General features: G+C 39.8%; 2 protein-coding genes across 2 annotated transcripts; one reads left to right on the top strand and one right to left on the bottom strand.

Annotated features, from left to right (window-relative positions):
• Window positions 1–1,238: 1,238 nt before the first annotated feature.
• Window positions 1,239–5,405, top strand: LOC138403935 (uncharacterized). Its single transcript, XM_069506284.1, has 2 exons — window positions 1,239–3,505; window positions 4,467–5,405. Exons 1-2 carry the CDS (start codon window positions 3,204–3,206, stop codon window positions 5,080–5,082), a joined length of 918 nt encoding a protein of 305 aa, XP_069362385.1. The 5' UTR covers window positions 1,239–3,203; the 3' UTR covers window positions 5,083–5,405.
• LOC117992872 (uncharacterized) lies at window positions 3,633–5,840 on the bottom strand. Its single transcript, XM_034980585.2, has 2 exons — window positions 5,407–5,840; window positions 3,633–4,408 (listed from the first exon to the last, which is right to left on the bottom strand). The coding sequence occupies exons 1-2, from the start codon at window positions 5,747–5,749 to the stop codon at window positions 3,861–3,863; spliced, it is 891 nt and encodes a 296-aa protein (XP_034836476.1). The 5' UTR covers window positions 5,750–5,840; the 3' UTR covers window positions 3,633–3,860.
• Between the last annotated feature and the right edge of the window lie 9,805 nt (window positions 5,841–15,645).

Here is a 15,645-nt window from a genome sequence, read left to right as displayed (position 1 = left end):
GATCACGAGACCGAACCTTGCGTTTTAAATGGTCCCATAGGTGCTCAATCGGGTTCAGGTCTGGACTTCTTGCTGGCCAGTGCATGACAGAGATCCCAACCTCTTGAAGGTACTCGCGCACAATAATTGCAGTGTGAGCGCGAGCGTTGTCGTGCATCAACATGAACCCCTCGCCAACAAAACTGGCATAGGGGACCACATGTTCTTCCAGGATCTCTGTGATGTACCGGTGAGCAGTCAGTGACCCTTGCCCGCGAGCACCTCGAGCCCGGGAGACGCAAACAAGGTCGGTTTTGCCGTCGGCAGACATGCCGCCCCAGAACATACAAGAACCGCCTCCATATTCCACCGTCTCCTGGATGCAGGCTTGGGCGAATCGTTCACCCTGTCTTCTGTACACTCTTTTGCGTCTGTCGTTGCAGAAAAGGCACACTCTCGTCTCGTCTGAGAAGAGAACAGCTTTCCATTGTTCGAGGGTCCAATTGACGTGTTCGCGAGCGAATTGCAAGCGGGCTCGCCGATGCTCTGCGGTCAATTTGGGACCCGTAGCAGCTTTTCGCGCCGCTATTTTCTTCTCCCTCAGTCTTCGTCTAACCGTAGACACACTCACAGTTCTTCTGTTAGTTGTCTGGAGCTGCTGTCGCAACTCAACAGCATTTAAGAACCGATTTCTCAAAGACGTCACTACGATGAATCGGTCGTCTCTCTCCGAGGTGCAGCGACGTCTACCAGACCCATGTCTTCGGACGAAGCTACCGGTCTCCAGGAAACGCTGGTACACTCTTCGAACCGAAAAACGGCTCAAGTTGAGTTGCCGAGCGACATCACACTGCCGCATGCCTGATTGCAGTAGTGCAATCACTTGGGCGGCCTCATCAATAGTGGTATCCATCTTCAAAGGTATTTTTCTTGGGAATGAGCTTCTCGTGTGTCCACTTCAACGGTTAGATAGCGAATGACCCCGATTGTACCTGTATTGACCATTTTATACCTACAAAAGGTAGCGCAACTAGCGGCTGTCTTAAGAAGCAAAATTGTAAGTGTTTTCTTCTTCTTTTTTTGTGCTCTTCCAGTGAAAGAAAAATAATCAATTGAATCTCTTGTGCGGTGCTCTCCATTTCATCCCCTTTCAAATGATACCCAACATGACCCTCATTATTGATGTCAAATAAGGTTTAAAATTGTTTGAAGTAGATTTTTTGAAAGGTGCGATTTTTTTGACGCCGAGTGTAGTACTACTCGTATCAATTTGGTCTAAAATAACAACTGTGTTCATATTTAATTTTACATCACTTGATTGATCAACTGTAATTTTTTTTGCGGGTATAATATTTTCATCTGTTGACGTTTTTCGTTTATTGATTTTACGCGTGTCTAATTTTTCCACAACTACGATTGGTTTTAAAATATTAAATTTTGGATCATTGAATGTAAGTTTGTAGGTAAATTTTCATTAAAATTGAATAGATTTTCTACGCGAAGTTTATTTATTTGATATTGTTCGTTTGAATGTGTGTAACTTTTAATAATCGATGCAGCGACTGCTTCTACATTTCCCCAACAAAAGAGTCGTGCGCCGTTCAAATTTTCGTCGTCGTTTCTTTTGTTTGTTTCGTCTACTCCGTGACTATTAAACAAATAATAATTGTCATTGTGACGCCAAAATGACATTGCTTTAAGTTGGCCTGTAATTAAAAAGTTGTCTGTAGCGTCAACATGAGTTTCGTTAAAAATTTCTATGGTTTAAAGGTATTTTAACGCAAGTATTGAATTTCCCACGTTAAAAACATCTCCATTATCTGGAAATAACCCATTTGCAACCCAGTTGTTGGTTATGTGAACCGAAAAATTACTGACGCAGATTTCAGAAGGCAATTCAGAATCAGGATCTAAATAATCACTTTGAAATCTATTAGTTCTCTCCTCAAATCATCTATAATGCGCGCGTACAGTTATCTCTCCGCAAGATAATATTGAGTCAATTTTATGGGGGGTGAAATTGAGTCTCTTTTTGAGACTTGAATAGACGGACGCGTATGCTGAGATAGCAACACATTGCGCATTATTATTATTATTATAATGTAGTGATAGAAACGCGTTTTTTGGCTGTATAAGTTTTTACAGCCTTTTGATTTATTTCCGGGTTTTTGGCAGTATACGTTTTTACTGCAACTCTATTTACCGCTGGGTTGTTTTCGTAATATTTTTTGATGCATCTAAATGCGCATTTTGCTTTGTCGGTTTACGTTCCCGTTGTAGTTTTTTAGGCCTACCGACTTGTTTTTTTCAAATAGTACTACTCGTATCAATTTTGTTTAAAATAACAACTGTGTTCATATTTAATTTTACATCACTTGATTGATCAACTGTAATTTTTTTTGCGGGTATAATATTTTCATCTGTTGACGTTTTTCGTTTATTGATTTTACGCGTGTCTAATTTTTCCACAACTACGATTGGTTTTAAAATATTCAATTTTGGATCATTGAATGTAAGTTTGTAGGTAAATTTTCATAAAAATTGAATAGATTTTCTACGTGAAGTTTATTTATTTGATATTGTTCGTTTGAATGTGTGTAACTTTTAATAATCGATGCAGCGACTGCTTCTACATTTCCCCACCAAAAGAGTCGTGCGCCGTTCAAATTTTCGTCGTCGTTTCTTTTGTTTGTTTCGTCTACTCCGTGACTATTAAACAAATAATAATTGTCATTGTGACGCCAAAATGACATTGCTTTAAGTTGGCCTGTAATTAAAAAGTTGTCTGTAGCGTCAACATGAGTTTCGTTAAAAATTTCTATGGTTTAAAGGTATTTTAACGCAAGTATTGAATTTCCCACGTTAAAAACATCTCCATTATCTGGAAATAACCCATTTGCAACCCAGTTGTTGGTTATGTGAACCGAAAAATTACTAACGCAGATTTCAGAAGGCAATTCAGAATCAGGACCTAAATAATCACTTTGAAATCTATTAGTTCTCTCCTCAAATCATCTATAATGCGCGCGTACAGTTATCTCCGCAAGATAAAATTGAGTCAATTTTATGGGGGATGATATTTTTTGATGCATCTTAGAGCCTGTCCAGAAAGCGCGATTTGCGCGCGAGTCCACTCGCGCGTTTTGATTTCTATTGCGTCCAGATGCGGCGAAATAACTCGCGTTTCACGCGCGCATGTGATGGGACGGCTTTAAGTTATAAACATGGACTCGGATAAAGCGGTTGTGTTGTGGCTTGCATACCGTCGATGGAGACGTCGTAAACGAAGAGAAAGTCGACGATTTAACGTGCATCCCATTCTACGTGACAGAATGACGCATAGTATGTTTATAACTTTATACCCAAAACTCAGAGAATATAGTGAAAAGTTTTTCAACTACTTTCGGATGTCAGTAACATCGTTTGATGATTTACTAGAAATTATCAAAGAAGATTTGACTCCTTGTCAAAATTATGTGGTACGGGATACTGTTTCTGCAGAAGAAAAACTCGTGATTACTTTGAGGTAATATTTTTTATATCTTTAGTAAATTTTATAAACTAAGACCTAATTAACAAAAATAAAGAATTTGAACAAAATTAATAAAAATTAGGAATTAATGGAACTTTACGATAATTAAATTCAATATATAGGTAGGTACTTAATATTGAATTTAATTATCGTAAAGTTCCATTAATTCAGATTCATTGGAATCTTGTGTAGATGCCGGTGATGGGGTTTTGTAGCTAGACGACATTGGTGGTCGTGAAGCAGTACAATAACCTCGATTGTAAGTCGAAAAGGTTGCAGGTGGAAACGAAGATGTTGAAGGATCTGTTGCGGTATACCCTGTTTCTAGAAAATAATCTCTCTGTCCACGTTAAGTCATTCCTGTTTGGTAATGATATTGTGACGAAGGTTGGTAGTCGGAACGAGCAGCTGCAGGTTTAAGGCACAGTACTTGTTGAGCTTGAAGTACTTTCATTATTTCAATTTTTGTTTGAAGTCTGTGTTCCTCTGGTACTTTAAGAAGCTCTTTGTGTAAGGACAAACAAAATAGTTTGTCATCATCTGACTCCGTTTGGTTTGATGTCTGTGGCTGATTTCCAGATGCTAAATTTGTTTTTATGATGGAAATAAATTCTTCGTCGGCTGCATTTAGTTTTTTCTTCCTTTTTGCCTGACTACGTGGAGGTCTCATTACATCTTCCCCATCGCCCGAAAACTCCTGTTCTTCAACAGACGCGGTGTTGATGTTGCTCTCAGTTATTTTATTCCGTGTCGATCTTTCGAGGAACATCAAACGTTCAAAATAAATATATTTGGCTTTGCTGGAGGCTCCTGATCCAGACGGTGTGGTTTTCTTCTTCTTCATTTCTCTTACAAAGCCATCACGCAACCCTTTCCACTTCTTCTGCAATAAAGTACCTGTAAACAATAAAAAAATTGGAATAAAATAATAATTCTTATGTAACTTTTTTTTCAGATATTTGGCTACAGGATGTTATTTTGCGGACCTGCATTATGCCTACAGATTAGGAAAGTCTACAGTTATCGAAATAGTACAGAAAACCTGTTACGTCATATGGAACAAACTGCAAAATATAGTAATGAGAGAACCAACGAAAGCTGAATGGGAAGAAATTTCGAAACAATTTCAAAAATACACAAATTTTCCAAATTGCATCGGCGCCATTGACGGCAAGCATATCCGTATTATAAAACCTAACAATTCTGGATCTCTTTTTTATAACTATAAGAGTTATTTTTCAACTGTTTTGTTGGCCGTATGCGATGCAAATTATTGTTTTATTGCAGTGGACATAGGCGCGTATGGAAAAAGTAATGACTCCACAATTTTTAAAGACTCTATTTTATATAAAAAACTTGTCGAGAAAACTTTAAATATCCCAGATCCAAGGCCAATATCGCAAACAGATACAACCCCCTTACCTCATGTCATAGTAGGAGATGAGGCGTTTAGTCTGTCTGAAAATATAATGCGCCCTTATTGCGGTAAATCTCTAACAACCAAAAAAAGAATTTTCAACTATCGCTTATCCAGGACCCGGCGCTACATTGAATGTTGCTTTGGCATCTAGGTAAATAAATGGAGAATATTTCATAGACCATTGAATGTGGACATCAAATTTGCAGAAAACATCATTAAGGCTTGTTGTGTTCTCCATAACTACGTAAGGTTAAGGGATGGCTACAGGTATGATCACACTCTCTACGAAACATCTCTGATTAATTTGAACACTGAGGCAGTGAGGCCTAATGCGAGATCATTAAATGTAAGAGATAGATTTGCTAATTATTTTGCTAACGAAGACAAACTCCCGTGGCAAGATAAAATGATATAGCTTATTACTGTAAAATCTATGCAAGGAATAATATTATTTAATAAAGTATTATTTACTTACCTAAAGTTTTTTTTTTCTCCTCGGAATCACCAGCTTCACAAAAAATTTCTACTATTTCTTCCCAGTTCCTACGTTTAATGATTCTATTAGAATAATCTGATGATTCCATATCCCATATAGCTACCCTTTTCTCAATTTCGTCGATAAAAAGTTCTGTGTCAAAGTTATCACGCTCCATTTTGAACCGAATACGTCCACTCGCCACGGACACGCGCGTAGTACTGGACGCAGCAATGGCGCCGGAGTATCTCGACTCGCGCGGCGCACGCGCGTTAACGCGCGAGTCGAGAGTCCCGCTCATTGCAAGCGTTTTACGCGCGTGTGAGGTAACGCGCGAGGGCATCTGGACGGGATGTATGTAGCTCTAGTATCTCGAAAACGCGCGAGTGCTTACGCGCGAGTAGACACGCGCGTAAATCGCGCTTTCTGGACAGGCTCTAAGAGCCATAGTCTGCGTATTAGAAACGCGCGTCTTCAGCGCCGTAGACGCTGATTGTTGCGTTTACATTGATGAAACAAGCGCGCGCATGAAGCGCGTATACGCGCGTTTGAAGCAATTTTTTAAATGTTGTATGATAATGACCACTCTATCTTTTTTCACTCGTAAATGGGTCTATCCAATAGATTCGGTTTTTTTTTCGTTTATTTCTTTTTTAAAGAAGTACTAAAGTCAGCGTAAGCAGTGTTGTCTCAACCGACGCCATTGTACAACTTGAAAAGAGTACTTTCTGATCAAAACGCAAAAGCTACGAGCGACTACAGCGCGTATACGCGCAATAGAGGCACGTTTCACGATCGCCCCGTGTACCTAGGTTAGAAGGTTGCGTTCAAATCTCGTATGAAGCGCGTATACGCGCGTCATCTGCGCGTATAAAATACGCCGTGTGCTATGGCTCTAAATGCGCATTTTGCTTTGTCGGTTTACGTCCCCGTTGTAGTTTTTTAGGCCTACCGACTTGTTTTTTGCAAATAGTACTACTCGTATCAATTTTGTTTAAAGTGACAACTGTGTTCATATTTAATTTTACATCACTTGATTGATCAACTGTAATTTTTTTTGCGGGTATAATATTTTCATCTGTTGACGTTTTTCGTTTATTGATTTTACGCGTGTCTATTTTTTCCACAACTACGATTGGTTTTAAAATATTAAATTTTGGATCATTGAATGTAAGTTTGTAGGTAAATTTTCAATTGAATAGATTTTCTACGCGAAGTTTATTTATTTGATATTGTTCGCTTGAATGTGTGTAACTTTTAATAATCGATGCAGCTAATGCTTCTACATTTATGACTATTTTATACTATACTATATTGTTTTTTGCAAATAGTACTTGATACGGCCCTCAGTTGCCCCGACAGAAGCCGCCAAGGTTAGGGCCCATAGCAACCAACGCTACGGGCAACCGAGGGTCGGGCCTAAACGCCTATGAATTTTGTGGAACCAGTCCACGCGCAAGCATGCAACAACACTAATCTCTAGGTACTTACCTAATCACTCCGAGAAGTTCCGCTCAGGTACCGTCAGGGTAGAAGTTAGTGTATGTGTAGTGTTGTGATAGGAGGAGGTACGCTATTTTTTGACTAAGGGACAAGTCCCCCCGGGCGTCGACTAGGCTGTCAAAAAGGCCTATGACGGCCAGCCATTCCGCGAGGCCCCTGAGAACTTAGGCAAGTCTAGAGTGGGCAACTTACCTAACAGCTCCGACTGCGCTGTCTTCCGCCGCGGAGACTCTGACGCCGACGGGCCTTACGCGCCAGCCTGTCCCTTGTCTCGATCAAATCGTCCGTGATAATCCTTGACTCCGCTCTCCACGTTCGAGGACATAAGCTCCGAGTTCGCGTCCTCGACCATGGCCAGCCGATCCGTGACCCTGGTCCGCCCGCTGCGCTAAATTACGCACTCGGTCTGAGCGCTCTATAAGGGTATGGGCATGCGCTGCCCAGCGCAGCTGCTCTTGAATAACCAGTGCGGGCGCCTTAGGTTGCCTGTGTGACGGCATCATGTACAGTAACAATTAACAAATAAATAAAACTACAAATAAAAATAAATAAATTCTGTAGTATCAATTCAGTAATATAAATTCAGTAATAAAAAGGGATGCCTCACACAGGCGACCTTACCCTACCTATACCTACCCGAAATGTAGGTACCTGACCCTATTTGTACCTACTCGATATGTAGGTGCCTGACCCTACTAATTATCAGTATTAATAAATAAATAAAATAAAATCATTTTATTTCAGGTTTGGGACCCATATAAAAACGTTGATAATTAAAAAAATTTAATGTGTATAAAAAATATTTACCTAGTTCAAATCATTTTAAAAAATTAATAGTCATTTTGCGTTCGGGATCTGGTGTACCCTTAGCCAGTGTTTATAGAACACATTGTCAGGGGATGCCTGAGCGACGACTTTAATCATTTTATTATTAGAAAATGACATTGTTTTAAGTTGGCCTGTAATTAAAAAGTTGTCTGTAGCGTAAACATGAGTTTCCTTAAAAATTTCTCGAGTTAAAAGGTATTTTAACGCAAGTATTGAATTTCCCACGTTAAAAACATCTCCACATGTCTCAGCAGTTATCACTTAAAATATGATACAAGTTTAAATCTTGTATAATTTTTTCCAATTTTGAGCATTTTAACGTTTTCAAATTTATACTCGTGGAACCGAGATTGTTCAATAAGTCTTTTACCACGTTACCTCCCTTATAAGCCCATACTATTTTTTTGGGATCCAATTGATCCATTTGACCTAAAAATTCCGAATACTCGATATCGGTGTTGTGGTTTTTGAAATGCATACCAAGGCAGTTGTTTTGATATTGGGTTTTGCAACCCATTGGGTGCACTTGACCCATGCTTCCTTGAATATTATACAAGCCAGTAGTATTAAAAAGATTAGAAATAAGCTCAGACAAGTTTGATCTAAGCCATTCCAGACTTGTAGAGGTAATTTATTATCCATGTCGATAATGTACTCGCTTCTATTACTTTGAAAGTCACGTTCTAATGGGTGATTCATTTAGAGGTATTTTTTTTAATAAGTAAAAAAAAAGAATAAATTCAATTTTATTTTATAATCTTTATTATCATACAAAAGAACCATTCTTTACAATTATTTCTTAAAGATAATTTCTTTCAAATGTTGTCCTTGACTGCGGTTAACATGGTCCATTCTGAAGTTCCAATTTTCAATGACGCGTGTGAGTATTTCGAGAGGTATTTCGCCAATGACTCGAGTAATATTGGCCTCCAATGCCTCAATCGTAGCTGGCTTATCCATGTAGACTTTGGACTTTACATAGCCCCAAAGGAAATAATCAAGAGGTGTGATGTCACATGATCTAGCCGGCCAATTCACTGGTCCAAAGCGTGAAATGATTTGTTCGCCGAATCGTTCTCGCAGTAAAGCCATGGTTTCACGGGCTGTATGGCAAGTGGCGCCATCTTGTTGGAACCAAATTTCGTTGAGACCACGGGCTTCAATTTCAGGCATCAAATAATCTGTTACCATCGCGCGGTAACGGTCACCATTCACAGTAACACTCCGGCCGGCCTCAGTTTTGAAGAAATAGGGACCGATTATTCCACCGGCCCATAAACCACACCAAACAGTTGTTTTCTCTGGATTTAATGGCAGCTCTTGAACCTCTTTGGGTTGTTCATCAGCCCAAATACGGGCATTTTGTTTATTCACAAACCCATTAAGCCAAAAATGGGCCTCATCTGAGAACAAAATTTTTGTTGAAAACAGTGCATCTTCTGCAAGCTTGTCAAGAGCCCAACGACTAAAACGGAAACGATTCGGAAGGTCGCTCGGCTTCAGTTCTTGCACTAATTGAATTTTGTATGCTTTTAAGGAAAGATCCTTACGTAAAATACGCCAAGTTGTTGAATACGACAGGCTGTTGAGAACGGCGACGAATCGACACTTTACGGTCTTCGCGTACACTCGCCGCTACCGCCCCTATATTTCCTTCACTACGTGCTGGATGTGGTCTATTTGTTCGAGTATTATCCAATAATGAAAATTGGGTCTCAAGCTTACTGCCAGTAGAGCGAATTGTGCGTTCGGTTGGCCGATTATGTGGACCATAAGTTGCTCTAAGCGCCCGATACACATTCCTCGTACAACGCCCATTTTCGTAATAAAGCTGAACAATTTGTAGACGCTGTGCCGGGCTAAGTCTTTCCATTATGAAATGTCAAACACTACTGAACAGGAATGCCACTTCAGTTGACACGACGCATGCGCGATCTGCAATTAAATCCCAACCACTAAAAGTACCTCTAAATGAATCACGCGTTATATTTAATTCCGGCGAGTAATTATATGTTGTAATTTTAAGAGATCCTCAGATATTACATAAATAGTCAGTTAAAACTGTACATTACCCATAGACTGGAAAGTGTAGACCGCCTTGCTTAACACTAGCTTTAATTAATTTTCACTTATTGACTTTATACAGATGCTAAGGATAAAAGGTACCCGGACAACTCGGTAAACAAAGAGATTTTAGAAAGGAAGGCCGCTCGGAAACGTAGAGCTTATTCGTGGCACTTGCTCGTTACACTTCCGTCCCCTTTGCGAGGCTGACTCGATCTGTCTGTCGTCTCCCGCGCTTCCGAGTTTGTCCCCTCTCTTCCCCTCTGTCGACAAAAAAATCACACGGCAGAAAAAAATTCTCTGGTTGCAATGGTAAAGTCTGAACCGACATCTGGTTCGCATTTTCGTACCCTCGAGCGCAAAGACTGTACTCAGAACTATCGCTTTTATGGCGTCTTGCCTGTTATTTATTGCTATGGGAACGTGTTACTTCAACCAATTTCTTGTTTTTGCTTGTCTGCGTATAGGGCACTAAAATTGTTTTTGTTCATTAGGATTTTAAGAAAGCGGCGTCAAAAAAAAAGGATAAGTTATTGCCGACAGCATTATACGAATGGCTTTCTAGGAATTCAATAAAATAAAAAAAATAAAGTTTCTATTTTGGCGATGCCGGAAGGTGCCTACAACACACTCCCCCGAAATAGGTTTATTTTTCCTTTTGCACTATATTCCATACCTGGTATTTTGCAAGGAGCAAAAAAAAAGAAACTATTTCACTAACTACACTCGGCGTCAAAAAAATCGCACCTTTCAAAAAATCTACTTCAAACAATTTTAAACCTTATTTGACATCAATAATGAGGGTCATGTTGGGTATCATTTGAAAGGGGATGAAATGGAGAGCACAAAAACAATTCAATTAATTATTTTTCTTTTATTGGAACAGCACAAAAAAGAAGTTTATGAAACAGTAAAAATCCTTAATTAAGCCTTAATTTAAAACAGATTAATTATACAAAAAAGAATACAAAAAATGATCTTAAAAATAATCTAAAATCTAGTGTTACCCCCCCTTGCCCTGATGACGGCTTCCATACGATCCCTCATGGATCTTATCAATTTTAAAATGTCTTCTTGAGGGATAGTGTTCCATTCCTCAATAACAGTATCTTTGAGTTCCTGGAGAGTCGTAGGAGCGGGATCACGAGACCGAACCTTGCGTTTTAAATGGTCCCATAGGTGCTCAATCGGGTTCAGGTCTGGACTTCTTGCTGGCCAGTGCATGACAGAGATCCCAACCTCTTGAAGGTACTCGCGCACAATAATTGCAGTGTGAGCGCGAGCGTTGTCGTGCATCAACATGAACCCCTCGCCAACAAAACTGGCATAGGGGACCACATGTTCTTCCAGGATCTCTGTGATGTACCGGTGAGCAGTCAGTGACCCTTGCCCGCGAGCACCTCGAGCCCGGGAGACGCAAACAAGGTTGGTTTTGCCGTCGGCAGACATGCCGCCCCAGAACATACAAGAACCGCCTCCATATTCCACCGTCTCCTGGATGCAGGCTTGGGCGAATCGTTCACCCTGTCTTCTGTACACTCTTTTGCGTCTGTCGTTGCAGAAAAGGCACACTCTCGTCTCGTCTGAGAAGAGAACAGCTTTCCATTGTTCGAGGGTCCAATTGACGTGTTCGCGAGCGAATTGCAAGCGGGCTCGCCGATGCTCTGCGGTCAATTTGGGACCCGTAGCAGCTTTTCGCGCCGCTATTTTCTTCTCCCTCAGTCTTCGTCTAACCGTAGACACACTCACAGTTCTTCTGTTAGTTGTCTGGAGCTGCTGTCGCAACTCAACAGCATTTAAGAACCGATTTCTCAAAGACGTCACTACGATGAATCGGTCGTCTCTCTCCGAGGTGCAGCGACGTCTACCAGACCCATGTCTTCGGACGAAGCCACCGATCTCCAGGAAACGCTGGTACACTCTTCGAACCGAAAAACGGCTCAAGTTGAGTTGCCGAGCGACATCACACTGTGGTGGCCCGGATGCGTGATCGTCAAATTTTCTTTTCAAACAATAAAATGGAAGGACATGTACTTCGTTCAAAGTTAATCAAGTGGCTAATCAATCTAGTCAGTATGATAGATAGTAACTAAATCCCTTTTTCCGTAAAATAATAGGTCGGTGCTCGGTAGTGTACCGGTCATGTCACAGTACAATAACAGTCAGCGAATGCATTCGGGTACCTTGGCGGTACTTCCCTTTGTGAATTCTAACGAATTCCTTTTCAAAATAGCTGGGTTCCTGGGGTAAACAGTGGTTGGCTTTTTTCGTCCCGTCCCATCATAGGTACTCGCGATGTTATTTAATGAATTTTGCCAATTAGATCTCGCGCAAGCGTAAGACTAAGGCTGATCGAATAAGTATGAAATTAGGTTTTTCCGAAACGGGATGAGGGAGATAATTATGCCGCCCAAGTGCTAGACTAGAAATTCTAGTCGCTAGCCCATTCTAACCATCGTCCCGTAGCATTGAGATTATCCCTACGCTGTCAAAACAGCCTTGATATCAAGTTATTGGGGCGCACAGAGTTGGTTCTTTTATCACGCTAAGAAGCGGTTATATCCTCGACTGACAACTAGTGCCAGGAGCTTACTATGTGGGCTTAGAGCCCGCCCCATGTACCATGGATTTTGATATATATATAAATTGTTATGGTATGGTTTTTGACTTGGCCAAGTCAGGTCGAACCAACTCATTCGTGCTGGGGAGGGCGTGTTTGGTATGCCCAGACGATGCCGCTAGCGGTTGCCCATCAGGAACAGCCAAGCTATGATAGTCGAACCCAAAGGTAAGACGATATGTATATATATATATGTTGTCACTATACCAAATGCCATTCGCCCCGTTATGTACTTAGACTCAGATGAAAAGTATGTTTACTTAGCACTTTCAACTCATTGAAGTCCGTCAGCAACAGCTAGATCCTCCTCTCGTTTCAATGTCGTTGTCTTGTACTAAAGCTAGCAATTTAAATTATGTGCTAGTACAGTATTTGCAAACAGTAGCTTACTAAGGTGGTAGCATTCTATCTTGTCTAGATTAAGATATCTACAGAGACCTATTCCTGTATTAACTAGCTATGGAAGGTATTGGAAATAGCCCTTTGTCCTCGAGTTAGTATGAGGTTAAGTTCATCAATAATTCTAAGAAAGAATGAACCTTGCGTGGCAAGGAGGTAGTTAGTTCCTCTCGTCTATTGTTTCACACTGTCTATTGTCTCTATAATGCTAGGTAGGGTAACTCATTTCACGAAAGCGTCAAGCGGTAAGGGCTCATATCACATAGATAGGTAGTGATAATATTATTACATTGAGCTATAATTTAATCTCTCGTTTGACTCAGACCATAGATCGATGTAGCCCTTATCTCTTGACCTCTTTTGAAAAACAGACTAATATTATAATAAATGAAAGAGGTTGGTTAATTCAAAATCTATTTATTGTACTTTACTTTGTTAAATGTATTAGTCAAATCTCTGATGGAGCAAAACTCTACTCTGACCACTGGAAGAAAAGTCCTTTATGTTTCTTTTCCAGTGGTCGGGCACTCTATTCAAAAGCCATGCTATATTTTCAAGGGAAAAATAGAATGCACTGACCAAAAAACCCTTGGGCTGATGTTATATACACATTTTATATTTAAATTACAATTATGCACAATAATCTTAGAAGTACAGTCTATAAGCTACAGTCCTACGAACCTTTTACATATGGAGACACGAAACACAGACAACAAGTGTTATTACAGCGAACATAATAATCATATCTGAGGACATCGTAAAAGCAACCTATCTTGGCTTTCACAAATTTAACATTTCTATGTTAGGTATTTCCGGATCGCGGCTAGGTCTGTAACCACTAACCCATTGGGTGCACTTGACCCATGCTTCCTTGAACATTATACAAGCCAGCAGTATTAAGAAGATTAGAAATAAGCTCAGACAAATTTGATCTAAGCCATTCCAGACTTGTAGAGGTAATTTATTATCCATGTCGATAGTGTACTCGCTTCTATTACTTTGAAAATCACGTTCTATATTTAATTCCGGCGAGCAATTATATGTTGTAATTTTAAGAGATCCTCAGATATTACATAATAAGACAGTTTAAGTTGTACATTACCCATAGACTGGAAAGTGTAGACTGTCTTGCTTAACACTGGCTTTAATTAATTTTCACTTATCGACTTTATACAGATATTAAGGATAAAAGGTACCCGGACAAACTCGTTAAACAAAGAGATTTTAAGGAAGGAAGGCCGCTCGGAAACGTAGAGCTTCGTCGTGGCACTCGCGCGTCACACTTCTGTCCCCTTTGCGAGGTTGATTCGAACTGTCCCGTGCGACTCCTGCGCTTCCTTCTGCCTGTCGTCTCCCCCGCTTCCGAGTTTGTCCCCTCTCGCTTCCTCCAAACTATCGCCTTCTCTGTCAACAAAAGTCACTCGGCAGAAAAAATTCTCTAGTTGCAATGGTAAAATCTGAACCAACATCTGTTTCGCATTTCCGTACCCTCGAGCGTAAAAACTGTATTCAGAACTATCGCTTTATGGCGCCTTGCCTGTTATTTATTGCTATGGGAACGACTCACTTTGGCCGTTTCTTATTTTTTTTGTTTGTCTGCGTATAGAGTACTAAAAATGTTTTTTTGTTCATTAGAATTTCTAGAAGGCGGCGAAAGAAAAAAAAGATAAATTATTGCCGACAGCATTATACGAATGCCTTTCTAGGAACTCAGTAAAATAATAAAATAATGTTTCTATTTTGGCGATGCCGGGAAGGTGCCTACAACACATGCCGCATGCCTGATTGCAGTAGTGCAATCACTTGGGCGGCCTCATCAATAGTGGTATCCATCTTCAAAGGTATTTTTCTTGGGAATGAGCTTCTCGTGTGTCCACTTCAACGGTTAGATAGCGAATGACCCCGATTGTACCTGTATTGACCATTTTATACCTACAAAAGGTAGCGCAACTAGCGGCTGTCTTAAGAAGCAAAATTGTAAGTGTTTTCTTCTTCTTTTTTTGTGCTCTTCCAGTAAAAGAAAAATAATCAATTGAATTGTTTTTGTGCTCTCCATTTCATCCCCTTTCAAATGATACCCAACATGACCCTCATTATTGATGTCAAATAAGGTTTAAAATTGTTTGAAGTAGATTTTTTGAAAGGTGCGATTTTTTTGACGCCGAGTGTAGTTTCCTTTTATCTTATTGGTATGAAAATCTATCAGAGTATATACGTTATTATAGGGAACCGCTCCTATTACGTAAGGTCCCTCATACAGCCGCATAAATTTTCTTGTCAATTTCTTGTCCGCGTCAGACTTAGCGAAAGTCTTAAGTTTCACTAAATCGCCAATCTCAAACTCTATCAATTTATGGTTTTTATTATAGTAAAGCTCTCTACTTTCGGCCGCCTTAATTATATTCTGTCGAGCCTGCTGTCGAATATATTCTAGCCTTTCTGGTGATACGTGGACCCCTCTAACTAGGTCCTTATTAAAATCAGTGGCTAACACGGTCCCTTTTCCCCAAACTATCTCGTTTGGCGAGTACCCCGTCATAGTATGTCGTCGGTTAAATAGAAAAGTGACGTTATTCAAAAAGAACAAATTTTACAATACAAGCATTTAAAGTTTTCACTTCAATTAATACTAATTTTTCCTTTTGAGTTTTATATTTATGTGTAAGTGTTATATATCATTTTAAAGGTATTTACATGAAAATAAAGATGGTGTGGTTATTTTAACTAATTTACTAAAAAAGAGGTATTTCTAGCAAGAAATGTCATTTTTCTACATAATTAAAAACATTTTGCGGAATGAATTTTGTAAAAATGTAACACAATAA

This window comes from Maniola hyperantus, chromosome 22, assembly GCF_902806685.2.
Source record: "Maniola hyperantus chromosome 22, iAphHyp1.2, whole genome shotgun sequence".
In the NCBI taxonomy this organism is placed as follows: domain Eukaryota; kingdom Metazoa; phylum Arthropoda; class Insecta; order Lepidoptera; family Nymphalidae; genus Maniola; species Maniola hyperantus.
This window is presented reverse-complemented; position numbering and strand designations above follow the sequence as displayed.